Consider the following 27,992-nt stretch of genomic DNA (forward strand, 5'->3'; position numbering starts at 1 on the left):
AAATGACAGTTATGAAGTGGGGCAACTGAATATTTTAGGGGGGGATAAAGTAAAGCATGGATGGAACAGGATCACATGAAGGAATGTGTACAAAACCCAGGAAAGCGAGGTCCTTCAAGGAGTAACACTACACATTGAGTGGGCCAGTGTCGAAGACATATGTCTGAGAGCTCATGATCCCTGGCGACCTTTGTGATTGCTTCTCTGCTATAGATTTCCCAGCCCCGCACATTGTTGACTGTTTCATGCAATACATACACCTTTGGCTATTGACGCCAGTAATGCTATACAAAAGCCTGCACACCTGGAGCAATGGTGGTAGTTGCAGCCGTGATGTTCACATTTCCGACACATGGTGCAGCAACTTCTCTGGTCAGGCATTGCTTCACGAATTATCTTGCGTACAAATTGATATCTGAGTTCACAAGGTGACAGTTACAGTAGGAGCTACACAGAGATATGAGCAAACAGATTTAGTGGCATTGTGAGCATATTTAAACAACCGTGGGACTTTGTTTGCAATGTGAAAGTTGCATTGGAATGAAGAATGGTATTTACTCAGCTAGCAGGAGCACTTTCCTCCTGAGAAGACCAGGATTCTTTCCTCTTTGGGCATGAGGAGCCTAATGTTGGGCACCCCACCACTTATTTGGCATTTATGAGCATTTTCTCCTCAAGGCTGAAAGAATAGGGGGATGTGAAAATGGGTGACACCATTGTTAATCCTGGTACAGCTGGGATAAAGATGGTTAGGTGACCCCCAGTAAATGAGTAGACAACACAGAGGGTGTGCATGATTAGCACTGTTGGAGGGGATAACAGTGAATGAGGGAACACGTTGCTTGCAGGAGTGAACCTTAGTGAGAGGTCTATGTGGTAGCAGAGGGAAGTATATAATATTTACCCTGGCTTTGCAGAGCAGGTCTTTCACCTTCGTCTTGGCAGAATCTGGTGACATGACGGCCTCTGCCAACCCTTCATGTAAAGGACAGCCATCCTCTGCACAACACCTAGTCCTTGTTGGGGAATTGTGGTATCAATTTTCCCTTTCTGACATTGTTCCAAATTAGCCTGGTACTGAACAAGATAACTTGAGGATGCCAGTATTTGTCTGGGTGTACAGTGGCCTTTCAAATATGGCAGGGATGCCAGGGTGTAAGTGTATCCTGTGATATCGAGTTAATGGATGATTCTTTCAGGTATGGCAAGTGGTAGACCTGGTTAGCATCAGACATTGGGGTGCCATAGGATAGGTGGTTAATGAGCCAAGTTTGGAACAGTATGGTGAGAGATGTTGCTGAGCCTCATGGAGTGAAATTCAACAAAATTGACATTTAGCCAAAATATAACATTTATCCAATGATTTATCAACATCCCTGCAATGATATGCTATTGTCTACCCTGCTTACGGTGCTGAGAGTCTTTGCATCGTTGACAGACTCTGGTATGTGACTGTGCATTTTATGTTAATAATGAACGTAGTGAATGTTGAACCTTCTTTCCAGTTTGAGACTGATTATGTTTTGGGGGATCTCCTTCGTCTGCGGACACCCAAAAAGCTATGAATGTTTTCTGATTGATCACTGCATATTTCCATTATAATGGACTACATTTAGGTTCTCAGAGCATTTAACTCGGGTGGTTGTGAAATTATTTATGAAATTTCCTTTAATGTATGAAATTGTGATACTTCTGCTTTTTTCTTGGAATCTCTAACTGAACTACATTAATATGATTCATAACTTCTGCACCAGTGTAAAGTGACTTTAAATTATTAACAGCATAATGGAGCAGCTGAAAAAGGCCCAGAGAGCGATTGGTTCAAATCAAGATACTGTTGACAAAGGGGTTAACAATGAAACTCTAAATCAAACAGCAATTGTTTTTAAAATTAACTTATGACAGTAAATACAAATTAATTCTGAAATTCAAATTTGTTTCTATGAAAATTCAAGCAATTATGCAAATACCCGATCAACATTGGATGTGGGAGCAGTCAAAGATGTCTTAAGATTATTATTCTGCAAGGAAGCTATTCGCATATGTAATAAGGCACACATTTGTTATGGTACTTAGTTTTGTGGCTGATATCAGAACATTCAGCTTGCAATAGCTAGGCTGCATTTATATCTTCTCCATTGGATTTCCTTTACTGTTTTCCTGAAACAGTGAATTCATACTGGAAGTATAGTTTACCTTCAGTATCTTGGAAACAAAACAGACTACCCTTAAATTACAGATCTGTAACCTTCATCAGTTATTCACCAGTGCCATACCAATGTGGCTATTCCGCATTTCTAAGCCTGAATGTGAGTGATGGAAGGCTGTTCAACTGTACGGGAATTATGGTTGATGCTAATCTTGTTCTCAACAGTGGCACATGCAGGTTTACCAAAGAGAATCACTGAAAAGAGCAGTAGAACGTTAGTGCAGTGGACAGCCAGGAGAGCAGTAAGGGTTGATGGTTGCCTTCCTCCTCCAACCCTAGTGGCGGTGAAGTCAATGACAGAGCTCTATAATGCTTTCTAAAATGTGGGTCCAATAGGATTATATGCCAAACGTTTGGGGTTGTTAAGCTCCAAGGTAGCAGAGGCTGCGTTGGAGCGCTGTCTCAATGCAGACACAGCAAGGTCCCTTTAAATGAACACTTTGTTTCTACTGGGCATGGCTTACTGTCCAATATTTGAAGCTGGATGTCTGTTTTGGAAAATCCAACAAAAAGGTAGCTGGTTGTTACTTTAAAATCTAGCATTCTAAGCCTGCCTCCTCCATGCTTGTACGTTTCCTTCCACTCTTAGCTCTTTCCCCACTGCTGTATTAGCCATGGGATCATGACAGTTGTCAAGGGATAGGATCACAATGGGAAACACTGACACATTGGCCGTCTTAATGGGAGCAGAAATCCCAGCACCTCAGAATGGTACTTAAAATCTTGGGGTCTATGCAGTACATCATTTAAATTAATGAACATTTGTTTCTCATGTAAGTTTTTCAGGTAATCTATCTTCACCATTGTACCCATTGTCTAACAGTCTGGGATCATATGTTCAAATCCCACCTCAGCAGCTGGTTGAATTTATATCCAATTAACAAATCTAGAATTGGAAGCTAATCTCAGTGATGGTACTGTGTAAATATCCATCTAGTCCACTAATGTGTTTTACATGTATATTTTATCTTCCTTTCTTGGTCTGTCGATATGTTACTCCAGACCCATAGCATCTGAAATGCTTGACAAGCCACTCAGTTATTCCAAACTGCTGCAGATACCAGATGGACTACTAGTTGTAGACATTTTCTAAATTACTACTTTTTCAAGGCTAGGAAATAAAAACTGGCCTTGCTAGGATAGCCCATATCCATAAAACAAAGTGTAAAGGTCGAAAAGTAATATGAAGAGATTATTTCAGTTCTGCAACAGTAAAAGAACAATGTGAAATGCAAATTGACTTGAAACTGTTGATGAATGAAAATTAACGTTTTTGGTTATTTGTTCTCTGCAGTATTCATAACAGAGGACATGAGCAGTAAACATGCTCTCAGATAGAAATCTGTTTATTGTCCCACCTCATTTCTGAAGGTTGGACCATAGACTCTTATTGGATTGGTTCACACTCGTAGACAAAGTACTGCAATAGTTTTCCCTTGTCTTCTGCAGGATAGCTAATGAGGAAACTATCTCCCCTCTTACCACCTGCCGTTGTGTATATTGAAAGGATGTGCAAACTGACAATCAACCTGTTTGTCCATGTTGTAAAAGCATCTTCCATCGTTAACAAGTCCTGGTTTTGGACTTAAATGTTGTTCATCTGGCCCAGAGGTAGAACAGCTACAACTGTTCCTGTTGCATATAGAGGTAGTCTGGACAAAATTAATTGATACGTGATGAGATTGAAGTTCTGGGTGGCCTAAAATGTGCAAAGCAAATAGTTGTCAGCCAATAACTGACATTTAACCTGGTGTGATATGCGAATCGAAGGGAAAGATTATTGAAACCTTAACAATCATTATGAAGGATTCTAGGACATTAGAGAAAGAGCAGTATATTGGAAATATCCTACTTTGATGTTAACTTTTAACATAGAAACATTGTTTAAAATAATGAAATAGATAATGAGGAGGATTTTCAATATAATAACCGAGTAAGCAGCAGTCATCATTAATTCAGAAGGAGAAGATCCTGTTTGATTATCTTTATTCACTTGTGAACGTACAGTGTCTTGTTGATGTAATACTGGACTAGCAGCATAGAGATTCAGTTGCTTTGTGTTTATCAGCAATCTTCAAAATAAAATTTTATGATACTAGTTTCATAAATTGTCTTGGGATGATTTGAACTTACAACTTTAGTCACTGTTCTAAAATTTTGACTGTTTGATGACCAAGCCATCTACATTTGGCCTTTTCTTATAAATTTGTCTGTTTTTTTGGTTTGCAACCAATTAAGACAGTGAGACACTACAGGCACAAAACCATCACAACGAAGAAAAATAAAGTGCATATACCAAAGGGAAGAAAAACATAATTTAATGTTTTAACAGAAGATGACAGCTTGACCCAGTGATGGTACAGTGTCACGTCTGAGTCAGAAGCTTTGAAATTCAAGCCACAGAGTAGGTCTCTGGTGCATAATCTAAATTCTATGAAATGCCAAGGGTAGTTGGAAGTATTGCCTTTCAGATAAGGTATTAAGCCAAAACACACTCAACCTGAAATTAGGGTAGAATATCCCATTGTACTGTTCTTTGAAGATCACAGTGTTCTTGAGGTGCATGCCCAGTATTTATCCCTCAACCAACACCATGAATAAGTTAGTTAACTAACTAATTGGTTAGTTATTTTGCTTTCTGTTTACAAGACTTCAAAATATTCAGCTGTGTGTGCTTTGGAACAGGCAAATAATGTTAAAGGTGCTAAATTCACTTCATCAATTTGATCATTTTTCTGTTTTCAAATGTTTATAACTGGTTGGAGTCTCACCCTATCCTACCTTGAAAGTGAATGTGTCAGCGTCAGAGGAAGCTCGATGACACATCACCTTCACTGAAATATTCACCACTGAATGTATCCATTGTTTCATACAGAATCAGTTCAGTACGAACGTGCATGCTATAAATTTACTATTTTTATTCAAGGCACTTTGTACCAGAAAATTGTCAGTAATGGTGGATTCCATGGGTCAAAAATCCAACTGGTAAGAACATGTTCATCTACATGTTGCAATTTTATGTTTACTCATGGTTTAAGAAATCTTGTTTAAAGCTCATTATCTTGTGTCAGTATAGCATATACCACACCACCAAGAGAAGTAATGAGTTTAAATTATTTTCCTCAATTCAGTGAATTTCAAACCTAAGCTAGTTTAATACAAAAGAAGAAAAACAAGGAACAATTACAAAGGGGAATGAAATAAATCAAAAATACTATGGGTATGTTTAAGTGGAACAGAAGCTCAGGATTTTGGCGACCTCATAAATACTTCAGACTTCAAAGCCCCATTGATTATTGTACACTCTTGTAATACACCTCAGACCTGTTCTCTGTGCTGCAAAATGAAAAGACTCTGTGTGGTCTGTACATTGCTGTTAAAAGTAGTCTGTTACATAGACTATGCTGCATTACACAGCAATAATTAATAATTTAGTAAAAGTGTCCTGCTTGTTTTGATTTCAAACTTTTTTTCCATGTTTTATGCCTGGAATTAAGTTTTCATTTATATAATTTAATAAAATAGATATTCAAAATAAGATTACAAAGAAATTAAAATTTTTGTAGGGCTGGAACCCAATATTTTCAGTGGTGAGATTTGCCCTGGGAATCTATTAGCTGTGACCAGCATCTATTAGAACGATTACCGGTGACTGCGCTCAAATACTTCTTAACTATTGAATTTGCTATTGCCATGGTGGTTGTTAAGAACGTATCTTCTTCTCCAAGAAATTCTACTCTTTCTATCTTGCAACATTTTGCCTTGTTTCCTTTCTGTGTTGCCCACTTCCCATTTGTGTGTCTTTTCTTCCAGTACATCAGCAGGACAGAGTGGCAATGAAAGTAATGTGGTTACCTCCTTGAAAGGAAAGAAAGCTGAAGATGATTTGAAAGGTGTAACTGAAGAATGTCCAGCTGGAGTTTCTCTGCAGCTGTGGAAAGTATATATTTTTTATTTTCATTATTTGAGTAATAGTTACAAAGGTATATAGTGTTTCACCTGTAATAATATGCCTCACGCCATGTACAGTACACATCTGTAAGCATAGCAGTACACTGTCTTTTAGGTCTATACTGCCAATTTACACATTTTAAAAGCAATTTTGACAAACTGAAGTACTGAATGGCTGTTCATTACATAGGAGGTAGTGCAAGTGACTGGTAAGAAATTACGGCGTACTAGCAATGGTGGTGAAGGGACAGCATTTTGCATCTAAGCCCAGTTAAACAAAATGGTAATGGTGTCTCTACAACATTTTGATTTCTTGGAGAAGGAAGCTATACTAAAGTAAGCTGCAGTACATACTGTAGATCCTACATACAAGAGGAACAGTGCATTGATGATGAAGGGAGTTAATCTGGTGTGAATTACCTTGAGATATTAATTAAACAAACTGCTTTGACCTGCATACTGTTAAAGTTTTTTGAAGATTGCTGCAGCTGCGCTCATCTGAGCACACCTGACTTTGGCCTTGTAGTCAATTTCTAAATTGCCTCTTTTAGGGATTGAAGAATCTGAGATTTCTAACCTTTCCAACTAGCTTAATCCTCTGAAAAGAGGCCATCAACCTAAGTATTTTGCAATGATTACAATGCTTAAGTAGTTCTATGTGTCTTGGTTACTAGAACTGAATGTAATCGTCAAAATACAGAGGAAAAAAAACGTGGTTACCAGCTTCAGCAGATTGGTCTCATAGTAATGCTTGATTTGATGAAAAGTGTGAATATAAAAATATAAGAATATAACAGCATAAGGAACATGAGCAGAATTAGACTGAAGAGCCCCATGAGCCTGCCACACCATTCACTATGATCATGGCTGATCAACATCCTTAATTTCACTTTACTCACTCCCCACATCCCTTGATTTACTTACAGGCTAAAATTCTGCTTACCCTAATATTAAATACATTCAAGGATAGAGTAGTCACTGAGGTGTAGAATTGTAGAGCTTCACACCCCATATTTCAGTCTTAGATGGTCAGCCGTTTATCCTGAGTCTGTTCTGCTGGGTTCTACTAGATTCCTTAGTCAGAGAAAACAACCTTGACATGTCTTTCCTATTAGGTTTCTGAAGAATTTTGTATGTTCCAATAGGTGCCTGTTATATCCTGTATCCATTAGTGTTTAGAAGAAAGTGAGGTGATCTTGTTGAAACATGAAAGATCCTGGGGAGGTTTGTTAGGTTAGATGTTGAAAGAATGTTTCCCATTATGGAAGAGATTAGAACTTTGGGACACAGTTTGAAAAAGGGATCTCCCAATTAAGATGACAATGGGGAGAACGTTTTTCTGTCCGAAGATTGTTAATTTGTGGAATTTTCTTCACCAGAGATTTCTGTAGGCTTGTAACGAGTATTTATAAGGCTACATTAAACAGACATGGGAGCCAAATAAGGGAGCTGGAAAAATAGAGGTCACAATCAGATGAGCACTGATCGTAAAATATGGTGGAACACCCTGAAGAGCCTGAATTGACTATGTCTGCTCCAAATCCTTAAGGTTTTGTGGATTATTATGAAAAAAGAGTACAGACTAGATTTCCTCAACCTCTCATCACAGGGCAACCACATCATCCCAGGAAGCTGTATATATTAATACACAGAATCCTTTTCTTCAAAGACATAAGAAACATGTACACATATCTGCATATTACAGCTTTACAAATTAAGCAATAGCCATTCTCTGGTTTATTACTTAAGGCATTTGAGTCAACCTGCCAACTTCACATTTAAATAAAGTGTGGTATTTAACTATCAGTCTTCTAACTGTTACATTCTCTTTGGGAATGCATCTTCCGTTCAGAGTCAACTTGCCAATAAATTAGCTCTCTTTCTCATACAATGTTAAAATTTTGTTCCCATTTACATCAGCGAATGCCCTGATAAATACAAGTTGAAAAGCTTTGACTAAATGTGACTTTTTCAGCAATATTCAAATTCTACGCTACCAACAATTATATCTCAATTTCTTTTGCGTCTCTTTGTCTCCTTTTTGTAGCTAACATTGCATCAGCAGCATACTTAGAAATGCTACTCTTTGTCCATACTAATACAGATAGTAAACAGCTGTGACCCCCCCCCCCCCCCCACTGATCCATGTTGCATTCCACTAGCCACAGTTTGCCAACCCGAAAGTGCCTCACTTTCCCCTTCTCTCTGGTTTCTGTCTGCTAACCAGCCCTCGATCCATGCTCATATATTAGCCCAACTCCAGGATCTCTTTTGTGTGATTTTTTTTCTTTAATGCCTTTTGGAAATCCAAGTATGCCACAAATACTGGTTCCCTTTTAGTGACCCTATGAGTTACATCCTCAAAAAATTCTTAATAAATTTGTCAAATCTGGTTTCCCTTTCATAAACCCATTTTGATCAGATAATGATTTTCCAAGTACACTGTTAAGATATCCTTAATAAGAAATTCCAGAATTTTCCTGATGATAAATGTCAGGCTTACTGGCCTATAATTCCCTATTTTCCCTCTCCCTCATTTCTACCATTAACTTCTTTCATCGTAAATAAACTCCAATGTAGAACTTACACAGAGATTTCCTAATGCTACAATGAGCCTGATATTGTTACTTGCTTTAACTGCAAAATCAATATTTTCTTAGAAATTCCAAGAATTGAAAGACCGAAGGAGTTCCATAACTAACTCTGGTATTAAAAAGAAGAGTAGACGGAAGCGAAAAGCTGAAGGCGCAGGTACAGCATTATGGGGGAATTCTTCACTTTAATAAAAGTTTTAAAACAATTGTGTTGTAACTTTATTGTTGCTCATGTAATGTAAAGTAAAAAAGAAACTGAAATTCTGTACTTTTTTTAAATGAAGTGATGACTTTGTGAAACATTTTTGCTGAAATTACATACTTGAATGAAGTTGGCACTGCACATCTCACCAGTCTTACTCTTTCTAAATCATCTGTAGTGAATCTCTGGTTATGTCTGCCATCTAGACTGCTCAAGGCTAATGCGCATTAGAATGAGAGTGCTCAACTGTAGCTTGCATTTCCCCTTCTCAGTAGGTCAACAGCAGGAAAATAACACTGCAATCTCATATTTAATTGCATTTTTCATTGACAACATGTTAAACACAGTGGTAGTATATTGACAATATTAGCTCTCAATTATGCAGATTAATATAGAATGATTAATATAGAATAGAATTCAAACAGATGTCAATGAGTGCTAAAAGATTCTTTAGATGGTAATAAATTTAAATAATTCTAACTCATTGTATAGGTGTGTAAATATAGGCTATGTAAAATAACTAATCTATTTTTTCCTTACCTTGGTAGTCATTATATTCTGCGAAAATGGTAATAATGAGGATTGCCCAGGTGAACATTTTAAAATACTGTAGACTATACTGCCTTGAAATCTGTTTAGTTATCTAGACTACTTACAGTGTAGAAACAGGTCCTTCGGCCCAACAAGTCCACACCGACCTGCCGAAGGGCAACCCACCCAGACCCATTCCCCTACATTTACCCCTTCACCTAACACTACAGGCAATTTAGCATGGCCAGTTAACCTAACCCGCACATTTTTGGACTGTGGGAGGAAACCGGAGCACCCGGAGGAAACCCATGCAGACACGGGGAGAATGTGCAAACTCCACACAGACAGTTGCCTGAGGCACTGTGAGGCAGCAGTGCTAACCACTGTGCCACCATTTTTACGTGTAGGTTTACTCCAAACTTGGTGTCATCAGTATTACAAAAGTCTTTTGGATCACAGTTGTAATGAATATGTTGATAACATTTTATTATAGAAGACCTGACAGAAGTAGAAACAAATTATGAGAAATCTTCCATTAAAATGAAGAAATTCAAGCAAGAGCAGAAAATAGAGAATAAAAGGTACTTAAGTGGAATTAATGTACACAAATTTTCTCAGTGTTGTTGACAATTATGTGATTATCTAATATGTTTATAATTCACCTAGTTTCAAAATTCAATACTTACAGGTTAAATTTAAAAGATTTATTTTTTAAAAGATGCAAAGGCTACTTTTTTTCTGAAAACAATTTCATGAATGAAGTTTTGTTTGTGCAAATTTTGCCTTTCCAGAGTGTGGCTTGCCATTTCATAGGGTGATTAGGGGTCAACCACATTGTTGTGGTTCTAGGGTCACATCCCAAATAACAGAACCCCATCCGTAAAGGACCAGATGACTTTCTAATAGATGTTAGATGGTCACCATTACCAATACAAGCTATTATTCCAGATTCATTTATTAACCAAGAGTAAATTGCTGAGCTGTGAAAATTTGGACCCAGGTCTCTGGATCATCAATGCAGGCATCTGAATTACTAGTGTAGTGATATTACCAGTATTCTACTGATCCTCAATTTTAATTTATGCAACTTATTTCTTTGATTTTAAACTTCACGTACATAACCCATTCGAGACATTGAGTCTTAACACAGATACGTAGGATGGCCGTAACCACTTCTGTAAAATAAGTTGATTAATTGTAACTTTGTGTGTTGATAATGTTGAGGTTTTGTTTGCTTCTAGTGATGTGTTGAATGCCCAAGAGTCACACTGGAGTGAACTAAAACAATATATTGGAGCAAATGATAGATTTGAGATTCCTGCTTGTAGTGCACCTCCTTTAAAGGTAAGAACGTTTGCTTACATATTCTACACACTGTGTGAGTTCATTTGAATTTGGATTGATTTTATCTATGCCTTGAATGAGAAAAGCACTCCATGCATAGTCCTTTGGAATACAGAGCCAGGAACTGAAAACTGGGGAGGTGACCGAACCCTTGGTCTAGGAGATGGTCTTCAGAATCTTTGAAATGTCATGGTCTGGAAAGGAAGTACTAAGCAGTGGCCCTCTGTTGAGGACAAGGGGAAGGGGGGGTTAAATTGAAGGCTGGAATCAGAGGAGCTGAACATGGAGAAGAGAGCAGAGGGCTAGGGGAGGTTATAGTGATGGTTGAAACAGAGATTTAAAAAATAGAAGGAGGTAAACTTTGCGGGTAAACTTAGAAGTAATATCAAGACAAACAACAAGACCTTCTTTAAATATGTAAAAAGGAAGATTCTGGAAACGTCCCAGAGAATTGAAAAACAGTCAATGTAACAGCTTCATTAAAAAGGGGAGACAAAATTCAGGTAATTAAAGGCCAGTTAGCTTAATGTCAGTTACTGGGAACATGTTAGATTATTTTATAAAGGATACATACAGCATTTTTAAATGCACCATATGATCAAGCAGAGTCAGCATGGCTTCACAAAGGGGCAATCATACCTGACAAATTTGTTAGAACTCTTCAAGGAGGTAACAAGCAGGATGGATAAAAGGGAAGCATTGGATGTAATATATTTGGATTTTCAAAAGGCATTTGACAAGGTGTCACACATTAGGCTATTTAGTAAGATAAGACCCCATGGTGTTAAAGGTGGTATATTACATGGATAAATTAATAGGTAACTAATAGAGGACAGAGACTTGGGGATAAGTGTGGCATTTTCAGGATGGCAATCTGTAGCTAGTGGAATTCCACAAAAATCAGTGCAGGGGCCACAATTATTTACAATTTATTTCAATAACTTTGAGGAAATAGAATATACTGTAACCAAATTTGTGGATGACGCAAAAATAGATAGGCTGGCAAGTGGTTAGGATGCAAAGAGTCCGGGAAGGGAGAAAGACAGGTTAAGTGAGCAGGCAAAGACTTGACATATGGGATGTAATGTGGGGAAATGTGAAGAAATGGCGAGAAGACTAGAGTAACAATGTTACTTTAATGAAGAAAGACTGCAGTAAGCTATAGGACAGAGGGATTTGGGAATCTTTATCCATGAGTCACCAAAAACTCACCTAAGTTCAGTGGGTAACAGGGAATGCAGCTGAAATGCTGGGCATGAGTTCAAAGATAATGGACTGTAAAAGAAAGGAGGTCTTGCTAAAACTGTATGAGGCATTACACAGACCACAACTGCAATATATTTTATTTCAATGTTTGGTCCCTTTCTCTTAGGAAGGATTGGAGACAGTCCAGAGAAGGTTCACTCAGCTGATACTGGATATAGAAGGACTTGCTTATGAAGAGAAGTTGAGTAGGTTGCCCCTATACTCATGGGAATGTAAAAGAATGAGAGGCAATCTTATTGAAATGTACAAGATTCTAAGGAGACTTGGTAGGGTGGACCTGGAAGGGTTATGATTAATCCAAAGGCATAATGTCAGAATAGGGGTCACACATTTAAGACAGAGGTAAAAAGGAATTTCGTTCAGAATCTCTTGAATCTGTGGAAATCTTTACCGCAGAGGACAGTCAAAGATGGGTCATTAAGTGTATTCAAAGCTGTGATAGACAGATTTCTAATCAGTAAAGGATCAAGAGTAAAGGGGAAAAGGAAGGAACATGCTGTTAAGGGTTATCATATCAGCCACGTCTCATTGAATGGCAGAGTGGACTCAGTGGACTGAAAGGCCTACTACTGCTCCAACACCTTTAATAGTTTTAAGGACTTGATATGTACAAACCCACAGATTTTGCAATTAATGCATTGAAAGATGGGGTGAAAGAACGAGGGTGATGGATCTGAGATTTAATGCAGGATATGATACAGAAAGCAGAAGTCTGAAGCTTTTCACAACCTTGGTGTTGTGTTTGACACAGAAATGATGATCTTCCAATCGCATATCTGTACCATTGGTAAAGCCATTTATTTCCATCTCTGTAACATTGATTGTTTACACTCCTACCCTAAGCTCACCTGCCATTGAAACCCTTATTTGCTTTTGTTATTTGAACAGACTCCTGGATGGTCTTCCATTTTGCATCCTGAATAAATTTGAGCACAAGAGATTGTATTTGCTTGCATTCTATTTCATGCCAAATGTAGTCAGTCCCATCAGTATTTAGCTTACTGGCCTACATGACCTCCAGTTAAGCAATGTTTCAGTCTCAAAAAAAAACCTCACTTTTTTGTTTCCAAATTCCTCCATGGCCTCACCCATTCCTACTTTTGTAACCTTGAAGAACCTTCAGTTCTGCCTAAGTACCTTTTGCTGTGCCAGTACTGGCCTTTTGATTTTCTTTTTAGTTGCCAAGGCCTTAAACTCTGGAATTTCCTCCCGAAACCCCTCTGCTGCTCCGCTGAATGGCTTCTTTTTGTACAATAAATGTTTCTATGTTCCTTAACTTTCCTTATCATAGAATCCCTACAGTGAGGAAAGAGGCCATTTGGCTCATTGAGTCTGCGTTGGCCATCCAAAGAGCATCTCACCCAGACTTCCAGCCTATCCCACATATACTGTTTTGTTCCTTTAAAACTCTCTTCTTAAACTGTACTTCATGGCCAAGCATGTAATAAAATTCATTTATATCGCTTTATGTGGCTTTACTGTTGAATTTTGTTTTGATGCACATTAAGATATTTTACTCCATTGAAAGGTCTATATAGTATACAAATGCAGTTTGTTTTTGAGTATTGAACAGTATAAAATTGAAAGCTGGAATGCCAGCAGGGGGAGCATTAGATTAGTTAAGAATGGAGATGGAAAAAGATGTATGCAAGGGTTTCAGCAGCTGAAAGGTGGAATACTGTTTTGAAAAATTGGAAATAAGTTGTCTTGGTGATGAATTGTATGTCACATTTGAAGCTCAAATACAGTTTGAACAGATTTAGGCTTAACAAGATGATAAAGTTTTGTTCACCCTGAGAAGGTGACTGTTCCTTCATTTGTCAGTTTCATGTATGTAGGAATGTTGAATGTTTCATCATTACCTGAGATGAAATTAATCACTAGAGGAATGTATGAGGAGCAGATGTGTCCCAATCACCATTTTTTTCAGAAAATTATCTCTTGTCCATTTTATATCATTCACTTCCATGTCATCTCTCTTAACAAAGCACTTCGCCCCAGGTCTTCTATTGCCAGCCTAGTTTATAGATTGCTCAGAAGGTGTGTATGTAGTAATAATACTTTGTTAGGTTCCCTCCCGAAGGAAATGCTATCATACATAAGTTGGCAGGTTAGAATGCAACACTCATTCAAATTCCCCTTGTACATCTAATCTGAGATAAATCTGGTATAAATCAACTTACATCAAACAATACAAAAAACTCCATTATTGGGGAGAGGCTGATTGCTGGTCTTGGGGAACAGGGCGATACATATTATTTTGCAGCTAATCTCCCCCCTCTGCCGATCACACTCAGAATGATTGTTGATTTGTCTTTTCTCATTGGCTCATTGTCATACACTGTAGTGTATGGGCAGTGTGTAGTGGGCAGTCAAAGCTCAGCATTTGCTTGTTTCGCCTCAAGAATCATAACAGCTAAATATAATCAATTGCTTATTAGCTGTGAGGTTTTAAGATCATTTTGATATTGAAGTAATAAATTTTGGTACTGGCCCAGGGAAGTGCATTGCCAATCAATAAAAATGGAGGAAATCAACAATAAATTAAATAAATTATGCTTTTTGAAATAAGCCTTTAATTCTTCATGTGCCATAAAGCCATGTTATGCTCTATATATTAACCTGCTTAACCATCAGCAGAATTGTTCATATTCAGAGAACTCATTTGAACTATTCTGTGTACGAACAGTACTGGCAGAAGCTTACTTCTGATAAGTGCCTCCAATGCATCAAAAAGTACAAGAAAAGGCATATTTCGAACAGCAAACAAGAACTCGATGAAGAACTGTGAGTCATGATTGGAGAAGTTCTGAAATTTAACTTTGAGACCAGTAAGACAGGAAGCAATATGGAGAATTGAATATGAGCGGTGATGACTGAATCATCAGTGGAACAAGAAGAGGTAGAGATGCATGGTTGGCCAAACCAAAGAACAGAATGCACAAACTGACAGTGGAGCTGGTAGAGAAATACATATGTTACAGTTTAGGACTATGAAGGGATATGTGGTCATTAGTGACTTTGAAGTTAGTCTTTAGGAAATGACAAACTTACAGAGTTGACGAGGAATGATAAATAAATGGGGTTTAATACAGAGTAGGGCAAAGATTTATAAGTATTTTGTAGCACACATAGGGTGAAACCTATTAGGCCAGTGAGGAGAGAATGTGCAAAGTTCAGTCGAAGCACACAGTGATATGGATGAAGGTTTACTTGGTTTCTGTATTTGGATGAGTTGAAGATGATGGTGAGCAATAAAGAAACTCACTTGAAAAAGCTACAGTAAATTTCAGCTTTATTAATGATTGAAGATGTCAGGTTTCATTCTTAAGTATCAAATTATAGTCAAAGAATCACCTGCAAAGGCTTTTCTTCCTGCATGATTGCCTCTGGAGCTCCTCAGCAATCTATTTTTGGTCCCTTTCAAATTCTCATCTAAAGACAGCCCCTCACCTCCATCATTTGAAAGCACAATTGGTTCCACATGAACTCCAGTGACCCTCTGCTCTAGCTCGGTGTCACTTCTGTTGACCACTTTTCTGTAACTGATTAGTGACACTGTTTATCCAATATAGGATGAGCAGAAATTCCTCCAACTAACTATTAGAAGGACTGAAGCTTTTAAACATGTGTTGTACAAACAATTTGAATCACAACTACAATAATAAAACAATAATTTCAGTTTCATGGTATAGGATACATTGAAATTCTATTTACAGGCTATTTTGTTTCCAAACATGTTTTTGAAAATATTGAATTGGGGGAAAGAAGTTACATTTTTGCAGAAATACTGCCATAAAGATTGTCATGCAAAACATCATATTCTGCAAAAGATTTATGGAAATCATTTGTCTTGAGCACTGTGTTTCTTGTAATTCATAAGCTATTGTCTATATCTATGCAGGCATGTATATAATATATACAGGTTTACGCTAATCAGTATTGTGGGTTAATATAAACCAAATGGACTGCTCTGGTTCAAGAAAGCAGCTCACTACTGCCTTCTCAAGGGCAACAAGAGAAGGGTTATGAAGTGTTATGAAGAGCTGGCAGGTGATTGTACTTGAGGCCGAAATGAGATCAGCCGTGATCATATTGAATGGCAGAGAAGGTTTGAAGGGCTGAATTGCCTACTTTTGGTCCTAGTTCTTTTGTAATAAATGCTGGTCCATCAAGTGATGCCCACCTCCCATAATTTTTTTAAAATCCCAAATTAGGAAACCCCTGGTTAAAGAGAATTTTCTCTTGACTTTAGCACATTGCTGCTCATTCGCATTTCACCCTTGCTCTGTCTTGTAGCCACATGTAGTCTTTCTCGTAGAATAGTTTAATAACATTCAGCTGCATACCAGAGTTAAATATTTAGACCTTTAAGACCTGAATGCCAATTGACAGTGTTAATAAGTGTGCTTTATGACACCTTAATGGCATTGTAAAGAAAAAAGACTGGATCTAGTGCAGGGACTGAATTGATGGACAAGTGCTAAAAATATAATCAATGTAGAACAGGTTAAAACTAGTCCAGTAACATGCAGATTGCAGATATTCATCCATCAGACTGTCATTTAAACATATTTTCTGTCAGCTTTCATAAGATGCTTTAAATCTTTTTCTAATGTTTTTAGGTAAGTATCTTGTGCATGAAAAACAAATTGAACTGGTTAGTGAAATGAATAATTTGAGGTTACTTGATCATTATACAGCAAACATTTTATTAACTATCACCTGTGGGACCAGGGGTGTGCCAGTTGATCAAAAATTCTGGTTGATCAAGAGGTCCATCTAATCAATGTAAAAATGCACTCTAAATAAATGTAATGCAGGAGGCATACACATCTCTATTATACTTCATTTACTGCATAAGTCACTTGCATTGTATTTTAAGTAAAGTGCCAATAAATAGTAATGCAAAAGAGACTTCTCACTCCTCACCTGACTACACTTGGGAATGCTGGGAGTATAATAATACAGTAAAGTTCTTGTATTTCATGTATATAAAACTTGCTGGTTTATTGAGGGAGCCGGTTCAGAAGTTAATGGTCAAAACAAAGTTTGCTCCACATCAAATTATCAGCTTTTAAGTACTTAGATCTGAAATGATAAACTGTAAATCAGTCCAGTATTACACTTTTGAAACTGAAGTACAAATAGGTTAACTTGTCTTGGTACAGTTAAATATTTCAGTACAGTATGCAAATTCAGGTGAACTTAAGGTCAGGGTGGAATGAATTGATGAAGTTGATGAACTGTTCAACCTCCTTTTAGGAGCATGAGGTGCCACCAATACGGTCATCAATGAAGCGGAGGAAGAGGTGGGGTCTGGTGCTGGTGTAACTATGGAAGATTGACTGTTTCACATAACTGACAAACAGACAGGCATAGCTGGGGCCCATGTGGGTGCCCATGGCTACCCCTTTGGTCTGGGGGAAGTGTGAGGATTCAAAGGAGAATTATTGAGGGTAAAGACCAGTTCAGCCAACCAAACGTGAGTGTCGGTGGAGAGGTACTGGATGGGGGGGTCCGTCGGGAGAGGAAGGATCGTTGGGCTTGAAGCCCCTTGTTATGGCAGATAGAGGTGTATAGGGACTGGATGTCCATGTTGAAGATGTGGCGTTGGGGGCCAGGAAAATGAAAGTCTTGGTGGAGGGTGTGGGTGGTGTATCAAACGTATGTGGGGAGTTCCTGGATCGGGGGGATAGGACAGTATCGAGGTATGTGAAGATGAGTTTGGTAGGACAGGAGCAGGCCGAGACGATGGGTCGGCTGGAGTAGACAAACTTGTGGATCTTGGGTAGGAGGTAGAACCAGCGTTGCGGGGTTCCCAGACTGAGGTTGTGGGTGGGAGATCCCCTGCGGTGATGAGGTTGTGTACGGTCTGGGAAATGATGGTTTGGTTTTGGGAGGTGAGGTCATGGTCAAGGGGGCAGTAAGAGGCTGTGCCTTCCAGTTGGCACCTGGCTTCAGTGGTGCAGAGGTCAGTGTGCCAAACTATCACAGCGCGCCCCCCCCCCACCCCTTGTCTGTTGATTGGATGGTGAGGTTGGGGTTGGAGCGGAGGGTTGCGAGGGTGAGAGGTTGGAGTGGGTGAGGGGGGTGGACAGGTTAAGGCAGCTGCAGATCAGGGACAGGTAACAAGCCAGCACGAGGTGGATGGGGTGTGTTGGAGGTGGGAGAAAGGGCCCTGGGTTGGTGGGCGGGAGTCTTACTGGAAAAAGTAAGCCTGGTCACAGAGGCAGCAGAAGAAGTGTTTGATTTTGCAATGAGTGTTGAATTTATTTGATCCAGGAGTGGAGGGGGATGAAGCTGGGTGGCACGGTGGCACAGTGGTTAGCACTGTTGCCTCACAGCGCCAGAGATCCGGGTTCAATTCCCGCCTCAGGCGACTAACTGTGTGGAGTTTGCACGTTCTCCCCGTGTCTGCGTGGGTTTCCTCCGGGTACTCCGGTTTCCTCCCACAGTCCAAAGATGTGCAGGCCAGGTGAATTGGCCATGCTAAATTGCCCATAGTGTTAGGTAAGGGGTAAATGTAGGGGTATGGGTGGGTTGCGCTTCGGCGGGGCGGTGTGGACTTGTTGGGCTGAAGGGCCTGTTTCCACACTGTAAGTAATCTAATCTAATCTAATCTAATCTAAAACTCAGGCCTTTGCTGAAGGATTGATCATTTATCCTCCATGAGGTGGAGGTCTTGGGGAATGGTGAAAACAAGGCAGGGCTGGGAGCTAGGACCTTGTATAGGGCTGCAGCTGGAAGTGGGTTGGAGACTAACTGGAGTGTGCGTGGTAGTAGAGAGATGGAGGGTGACGTCATTTACAGAAATGGCATGCACCTGGGCATCGGCAGGGTGGAGGTGGTGACTGTAGGATCCACAGCGGGGAATGTGGTGTAAGATGTGTTGTAGGCAATTCTGGTGGCGGTGTTCAGGTGAGTGGCGTCAGGAACCTCTGTATACATTGCATCATGCTCCGCCATTTCCATCACCTACAAACTGACCTTACCATCAGAGAGAGATTTCCCTCCCTACCCCAATCTGCATTCCGTAAAGACCATTCCCTCTTATCATGTCCACGCACCCCACCAACCCACCCTCCCCTCCTGGCATCTTCCCTTGCCACTGCAGGAATTGCAAAACCTGTGCCCACACGTCCTCCGTCCAAGGCCCCAAAGGAGCCTTCCACATCCGTCAGAGTTCCATACACTTCCATACACGTCATTCGCTCCTGATGCGGTCTCCTCTACATTGAGGAGGCAGGCTGCCTACTTGCAGAATGCTCCTGAGAACATCTGCAGGACACTCGCACCAAACAACCCCACGACCCCGTGGTCGAAAACTTCAACTCCCCCTCCCACTCTGCCAAGGACATGCAGGTCCTGAGCCTCCTTCATTGCCAAACCCTAACCACCCAACAGCTGGAAGAAGAACGCCTCATCTTCCACCTTGGGATCCTCCAACCTCACGGTATCAATATGGATTTCAGCAGTTTCGTCATTCCACTCCCAATCTTATCCCAGATCCAATCTTCTAACTCGGCACTGCCCTCCTGACCTGTCCTACCTGTCTCTCTTCCTTCCCAACTATCCGCTCCACCCTCCTTTCCAAACCAGCACCATTACCCTCACCATCGACCTATCGCACTCACAGCTTCCATCCCCCCCCCCCCCCAACAAGCCCCACCTTCCTCCCATTTATCTCTCCAACCCCTTGGCTCACATCTCATTCCTGATGAATGGCTTTTACCTGAAACATCAATTCTCCTGCTTCTCTGATGCTGCCTGACCTGTTGTGCTTTTCCTGCATCACACTCTCTACTCTGATCTCCAGCATCTGCAGTCCTCACTTTTTTCAAAGCTTTGCGCCTAGGGAACTGAAGATGTAGTCTGTAATCATTAAGCCATTAACATTAAGGCTGCTTAAGAGGTCAACATTAGAGGAACATAGGTATTTTGGAAAATTTTGGGACTGGAAGAAGATATAATGTTAGGAAGAGGCTAGGCCCTGGAATGATTTGAAAGCAAGGTTGAGAATTTTATTTTCTTGACCAAGAACCAGTGTGGGATACCAAGCCAAAGGGTTGTAGGTGAGCAGAGCTGGTGCACGTCGCAGTATGAGTAACAGAATTTTCGATGACTGCAAGTTTACAAACAATGCAGTATGGAAAACCAGCCAAAAGTGGATTGAAATAATCAGGTCTAGAGGTATAGAGTATAAATGAAGGTTTCCACAATAGCTGAACTGAAACAGGTGCAGTCTGGCTATATTACAGAAGTAGAAATAGATAGACTTAGTGATTGCCCAAATGTGAGGTTGGAAGCTGGTGGTAATATGTGACGCCGAGTTAGCAATCAGAGTGGCTTAAGCTTAGACCCTTGCTGAGGGCAAGGGATGGAGTCAGTAGCTAGTGATAACATTAATATTGTTGTTCGAGGGGCAAGACTTGTTGACAATAACTGACACTGCTTTATTTACCAGTAACTGGTTGTTCATAACCTTTTGTGTATATGATTTTTTTTATCATTGCTGAGTGGAGCCTTAGGTAATTGAAGTTTTACATGCTGCTATTTGCAATTCATTTATTAAACTGCTTTTTCAGACAAATCTGGAGAAAAACCTTGACGAGGCCATTGCTACAGGGGATATAGAAGAAGCAGAGAAGCTGAGTGACAGTCTAGCTGTTCGTGGGGTAAGCTGCTAAACCACAAGCTAAGAGATTTTATCTTATAAATCACATTAATATTTCTTTAACCTTTCTGCAAAGAAAACAAATATGTGAATAGAGCATACTTGGAGTCTGTGTGCTGAACTTACCCTTTAGTTTGACAGTGTCTTTCATAATCCCAACTTCAGATAGTCAGGCCAATCACCCATGATTTATGTCTAAATGTCAGGTATAGACTGGTGTTAAGGCTACCCTTTACTGGATAGAAGCCTCCAGCAGAGACTGAGAGGGCAGATGTTGAAACTAACAGATAAGCAGCTCCTCTTTGTTTACTGGGACATCAGCTCAGTTCTATCTACAGTTATGTGCTCTCTTAACAGTTATGTTACCCTTAACACCATTCCATGACCCCCCCCCCCCCCCCCCCCCAGATTCCCCTTCTGTTCCTCAGTATCTTATATGCACCATTTATGCCACCAAAACATCCATGTATTCTCCATTCATCTCATGCCTTTTCACATTTCCAATGACTCCCTACGTCCCTTCATATCTCTTATTCATCTTCCATGCCCATTCAGCAAGGTCAACCGCATAATAGATTTGAAATTTGAAGAACAGTCTCCTCACAACTGTGTAGACATTTCTCACTGGGCTGAATATTTTGGGTCTTGGCTCTCAGTCAGGCATTTATAATGAAGCCATTTAGTAAATACAAACATTGGTTTGCATGCTTTGTTGATGCAGTTGTAAGAATTTTCAGTGAAGTGATTATGGATATAAGGCATATTTTACATGTGGAGTGTATATCTCCTCTTAGAAGAGGAGATTGCATGAAGAACTAAAACATTTTTCCTCCAAATGAGAAATAAAGTAGTAACTTTTAGATGCTAAAGTAACCAAATAGTTCCTTTGGTATTTATTAAGTGCTAAACCAAATATTAAAATTACACTGAATATAATTGAAATGCTGAATGTTGTTATCTTGGGTTTCATTTTGAAAGCCAAACAATATCTTGGGAGACTTCACATGTTCAGTGATATTTGAAGCAGCACACTGCACAGTTATGGGGAGGAAAAACAGCAGCGATACGCATTTTGCATTGGTTGCAGAGAGCCAAGATGACAACTTTGTGTGGTTTTGTACTTTGCTTATTTTTATTAAGTATGGATATTACAGCTTCTTTGCTAACTATGAAGCAATTAATGTTGTGTTTGCCTTGTGGGCACCTCATGGACTTCTAAATATATAAAGTTAACAGTACTGCAGCACGAAATGTAGGTTCTGCAGCATCATGGTTCACAGCGTTAATGCATTTTATCCATCAACTGGATTTTCCTTCTTCAGCTCCAGTACAGCATGTTATGGTGATTAATATCGCTGTCCATTACTATATAATGAAATGTTGAAGGAATGACCACCTGTTGATGCATTACTTTTACAGATGTGCTTCATAGTGAATTGTTCATAGTGGCACTTTTGGAGTTGATGCTGCAGTAATACCATACCATAGAATTACAATGTTCAAAGTTATACGTTCTCTCTCATGATAAATCATCCACATGTTGGTATTTTCACTGTGCCAAAAAAGCATTGTTTTGTAGTGGGTTCTCCTCAACCAAAAGACAACCAAGAGTAATATTTTGATGAACAGAATGTGCTCTGATCACTGAGATTGCAGGTGGTATACATTAATTTGGCAGTATTCACAATAAGTAGTCTCGGATTGTTCCAATGCAATTGAATTATTTTTGCTTTATTTACAAAATGTGGACATTAGATTTTTTTTTTCCTGGAACCTTGACAAAAATTTACCACCTGTGCTTCAAGAAGAAAATAAGTTACTTCAGTCATGCAGGAGAAATTCAGTCCTGCTTATTTTGAATGCTGACGAGAAAATGCTATGCTTGCAGAATGTCAGCGTGCTGTCAATCAAAATGTCATCATACATTGGCCTTGTATTGGCAGCTCACCAGAATGTAAATTTTGAATATTGAAGTGTTTTTTTTGTGTGTTCTAACCTCTTCTCTCGTGCTCAACTAGTGATAATGAAGATAAGGTTTGAGGTTTGAGGTTGTACTGAAAATTTTAATTTGTGAGTTCATATGTAAATTGAGTCCAATTAACATAATACGTGGAGATATCCTTGATGGCAACAACTTATGTTCTACCATCAAGTTTAGAAGTAACCTAAATTGTTTATACATTAAGCCTAAAAGCAGAGATTTAACCTGTTTGGTTTATTAAATATAAAACTAAGCTCTTCACGAAGTTAGAAAAAGCATTGTCAAAAATAAGTGGCACCACCTTGCACTCCCATACATCATCTATCTTCACACAGAGCATTTGAGCATTGACAATTCTGAAAAGATGTGAAACAACTATAACTATATGCCAAATTTATAAATCATTGGCTAATAGCTGTGAAATTACTATTGCTGATATTTGCAAACAAGCATTTGACGTGTCTGCTAGATATTGGCTAAGGAGACATGTAACTAAAGTGGACTGGAGACACCGCCTTGAAGTTAAATCAGTGTTAAAGCTTTGTGAGGAATTCAAAGAATTCTGAGGAAATTCAAGTGCTTCAGATTAAACATGTTCGCACAAAGTAAAAGGATGGGATGGTCCAATCTAGAGGCCACTGAATGTCAAGAATACAATACTGAGGAAAGTCTCAAAAGTGTAGAAAATGTAGGAGTGAAATAACAAAGAAAATCATGAAAGAAAGAAAGCGGATGAAAGAATACTAGCTAATAAAATCAAGGAAAATTCAGCTATTTTATAACTACATTAACAGAAAGAGAATAACTAAGGAAAAAGTAGGGCCCATAAACTGCCAAATAGGTAAACCACAGTGTAGAGATGGTTCTTAATGAAGACTTTGTATCCCTCTTCCCAAAAGAGGGAGATGGTATAGGTATTATAGTTGAGGAAGAGCGCAGCAGTATGAGATATCAGCTGTGATCTGCATTAGGAAATACCCTTGAAAGTTGATCGATCACCAGGATAGCGCTGACTGTGAAAAGAAGGCAGAGTGGAAATAGTGGATGTTCTGACCATCATTTTACAGTCCTCATGGATGCAGGTGTGATGCCAAAGGATTGAAGAACTATTAATCTTTGTTAAAAATGAAGTGAGGGAAAAACTGAATAATGGCAAAATGTTGAAATTTGTTCTGAAAGACAGGATTACCTGCAAACATCTGCGCCCAATCAGCTTTTAAAAGTTCTTGCCTAATACCCCCGTCAAAGTTGGCCTTTCTCCAATTGAGAACCTCAACTTTTAGATGGAAAAGGATAGACCAGATCTAAAAGTTGAAGTTCTAAATTGGAGAAAGGCCAACTTTGATGTGGGTATAAGGCAAGATCTTTTAAAAGCTGATTGGAGGCAGATATTCGCAGGTAAAGGGATGGCTGGTAAATGGGAAGCCTTCAGAAATGAGATAACAAGAAACTAGAATCCAGAGAAAGTATATTCCTGTCAGGGTGAAAGGGAAGGCTGGTAGGTATAGGGAATGCTGGATGACTAAAGAAATTGGGAGTTTGGTTAAGAAAAAGAAGGAAGCATATGTCAGGTATAGACAGGATCGATCGAGTGAATCCTTAGAAGGGTATAAAGGCAGTAGGAGTATACTTAAGAGAGAAATCAGGAGGGCAAAAAGGGGGCATGAGATAGCTTTGGCAAATAGAGTTAAGGAGAATCCAAAGGGTTTTTACAAATACGTAAAGGACAAAAGGTAACTAGGAGAGAATAGGGCCCTTCAAAGATCAGCAAGGTGGCCTTTGTGTGGAGCCGCAGAAGATGGGGGAGATACTAAATGAGTATTTTGCATCAATATTTACTGTGGAAAAGGATATGGAAGATATAAACTATAGGGAAATAGATGGTGACATCTTGAAAAATGTCCACATTACAGAGGAGGTAGTGCTGGATGTCTTGAAACACACAAAAGTGGATAAATCTCCAGGACCTGATCAGGTGTACCCTACAACTCTGTGGGAAGCTAGGGAAGTGATTGCTGGGCCTCTTGCAGAGATACTTGTATCATCGATAATCACAGGTGAGGTGCCGGAAGACTGGAGGTTGGCTAATGTGGTGCCACTGTTTAAGAAGGGTGGTAAGGACAAGCCAGGGAACTATAGACCAGTGAGCTTTAACGTTGGTGGCGGGCAAGTTGTTAGAGGGAACCCTGAGGGATAGGATGTACATGTATTTGGAAAGGCAAGAACTGATTAGGGATAGTCAACATGGCTTTGTGCATGGGAAATCATGTCTCACAAACTTGATTGAGATTTTTTGAGGAAGTAACAAAGAGGAATGATGTGGGCAGAATGGTGGATGAGGGCAGAATGGTGAACGTGATCTATATGGACTTCAGTAAGGCGTTTGACAAAGTTCCCCATGGGAGACTGATTAGCAAGGTTAGATTTCATGGAATACAGGGAGAACTCGCCATTTGGAGACAGAACTGGCTCAAAGGTCGAAGACAGAGACTGGTGGTGGAGGGTTGTTTTTCAGACTGGAGGCCTGTGATTAGTGGAGTGCCACAAGGATCAATGCTGGGTCCACTACTTTTCATCATTTATATAAATGATTTGGATGTGAGCATAAGAGGTATAGTTAGTAAGTTTGCAGATGACACCAAAATTGGAGGTGTAGTGGACAGCGAAGAGGGTTACCTCAGATTACGACGGGATCTTGATCAGATGCGCCAATGGGCTGAGAAGTGGCAGATGGAGTTTAATTTAGATAAATATGAGGTGGTGCATTTTGGTAAGGCAAATCTTAGCAGGACTTATACACTTAATGGTAAGGTCCTAGGGAGTGTTGCTGAACAAAGAGACCTTGGAGTGCAGGTTCATAGCTCCTTGAAAGTAGAGTCGCAGGTAGATAGGATAGTGAAGAAGGTGTTTGGTATGCTTTCCTTTATTGGTCAGAGTATTGAGTACAGGGCATTGGTTAGACCACTGTTGGAATATTGACTGCAATTCTGGTCTCCGTTCAAGTTTCACAACATCTTTCTGATAGAAAGGGTTCAGAAAAGATTTACAATGATGGTGCCAGGGTTGGAGGATTTGAGCTATAGAGAGAGGTTGAATAGGCTAGTGCTGTTTTCCCTGGAGCGTCTGAGGCTGAGGGGTAACCTTAGAGAGGTTTACAAATCATGAGGGGCATGGATAGGATAAATAGACCAGGTCTTTTCCCTGGGGTGGGAGAGTTCAGAATGAGAGGGCATAGGTTTAGGGTGAGAGGGGAAAGATCTAAAAGAGACCTAAGAGGCAACTTTTTCATGCAAAGGGTGGTACGTGTATGGAATGAGGTGCCAGAGGAAGTGGTGGAGGCTGGTACAATTGCAACATTTAAGAGGCATCTGGATGAGTATGTGAATAAGAGGGGTTTGGAGGGATATGGGCCGGGTGCTGGCAGGTTGGACTAGATTGGGTTGGGATATCTGGTCGGCATGGATGGGTTGGACCGAAGGGTCTGTTTCCATGCTGCACGTCTCTATGACTCTATAAACTGTCACTTAGGTAAGAAGAAACAAAGGCCAGTCCATTTGGTTTAAAGGGATGGTTGTGTTTGACTAACTTGTTTGAGTTTTTTGAGGAGATAATAAAGGATTGATGAACATAATGAATTTGATGTCATCCTTGTGGATTTTAGCAAGGCTTTTGGTAAGGTCTCACATGACCAGCTGGTTACCAAATAAGAAAACCATGGAATCCAGGAGAATATGACAGTTGGAAAATAAAATTGACTCAGTGACACAAAACAAATAGCAATAGTTGCTGAATAAAAACCGAAAGAACTGGATGATGTAAATCTGAAACAAAAATAGAAGTTGATGGAAAAGCTCAGCAGGTCTGGCCATTTTGAGGAAGGGTCACCAGACTCAAAGCGTCAACTCTGATTTCTCAGCAATAGCTGCTGGCTGTTTTTGCGATTATCGTGGCTCAGTGGTTGTTTATGCGGAGTTTGCATATTTTCCCTGTGTCTGCATGGGTTTCCTCTGTGTGCTGTGATTTCCTCCTACATCCATAGATGTGCAGGTTAGTGCCTTGGCCATGTTAAATTGGCCATAGTGTCCAGTGCCTTGGCCATGTTAAATTGGCCATAGTGTCCAGGGAAGTTGAGGGTAGTGGATTACCCACGGGAAAATCAGGGCTATAGGGATATAGTAGGAGCTGGGTCTGGGTAGGATGTTCTTTGGTGGGTCAGTGTGGACTCAATGGGCCGAATGTAGGGATTCTGTGATTCTGAATGGTTGCTGCCAGTAGACTTCCAGAGGGCTCAGTATTAGGTCCCATGGTGTGATATGTATCCATGATTTGGATTTGAACCTAGGGAATATGATCAGGAAATTTGCAGAGTACACAAATTAATTGGGTAGATAAAAAAGTGACAAATGGAATTCATTTGGGAATTGTGAGGTGATATATTTGGGGACGTACATCAAAAAAATACATAAACAATAAATGGGAGAATATTAAGATATGTAGAGGAATTGAGGGACCTTGGAGTGCATGTTAACAGATCCCTGGATGTAGTAAGAGAGGTCTTCCTTTTATTTGTTCTTGAGATGTAGGCATCATCTGTCAATCCTAATTTCCCAAAGGACTGTTAAGCATTATCCATATTGTTGTGGGTTTGGAGTCACATGTAGGCCTTGTAAGGTAACGATTACAGATTTTCTTCCCGAAAAGACATCAGTGAATCACCTGGATTTAATGAAAATCAACAGAGGTTACATGGCTGCCATTAGGCCAGCTTTTGATTGCAGATTTTTTTTTATTGGATTCAAATTTCACTACCTGTCATGATGCGATTCAAACCCACAGACCCAGGCATTAACCTGAACTTCAAGGTGACTAATCCAGTGACTTTATCATTATTTTGTAAAGTTATGGTCATCTCTTTGCAGAACAGTGTAGAAAAGATATAGGTGGAAGATACAAAGATGTTGCCAGACTGGAAAATTAGAAATGAGGAGAGATTTGATTGAGTCAAAACAAGATTTTGAGGCATATGGGTAGAGTGGATGGAAAGGACCTATTTCCCTTAGCAGAATAGTGAGTGGCTAGTCAGAGATTAAAAGAAGGATTAGAGGGGAGATTAGGAAAGAAAGTTTCACCCAGAGTCCACTGGAACTTTCTAAAAGAAATTGGCTTATGTTTATAGAGGACTTGTTTACAGCTTTAAGTGGAGAAAGCTGGGTGTGGGATTAAATTGCTTTTTCAGA

General features: G+C 39.7%; 1 protein-coding gene across 2 annotated transcripts in view; it reads left to right on the top strand.

Moving 5' to 3' along the window:
- fam204a (family with sequence similarity 204 member A) overlaps positions 1-27,992 on the top strand; it is a 76,997-nt gene that overhangs the window by 20,160 nt on the left and 28,845 nt on the right. Inside the window, exons 2-7 of one of the 2 annotated variants that reach the window (XM_072557327.1) lie at positions 5,136-5,194; positions 6,023-6,149; positions 8,821-8,911; positions 9,981-10,068; positions 10,729-10,831; positions 20,686-20,775. In XM_072557327.1, coding sequence (XP_072413428.1) covers positions 5,163-5,194; positions 6,023-6,149; positions 8,821-8,911; positions 9,981-10,068; positions 10,729-10,831; positions 20,686-20,775 — 531 coding nt within the window. In that variant the 5' untranslated portion in view covers positions 5,136-5,162. The remainder of the gene's footprint in view (positions 1-5,135; positions 5,195-6,022; positions 6,150-8,820; positions 8,912-9,980; positions 10,069-10,728; positions 10,832-20,685; positions 20,776-27,992) is intronic. The other variant, XM_072557328.1, reaches the window with a different exon arrangement.

The sequence above is a fragment of the Chiloscyllium punctatum genome, chromosome 38, assembly GCF_047496795.1.
Source record: "Chiloscyllium punctatum isolate Juve2018m chromosome 38, sChiPun1.3, whole genome shotgun sequence".
Lineage (NCBI taxonomy): Eukaryota > Metazoa > Chordata > Chondrichthyes > Orectolobiformes > Hemiscylliidae > Chiloscyllium > Chiloscyllium punctatum.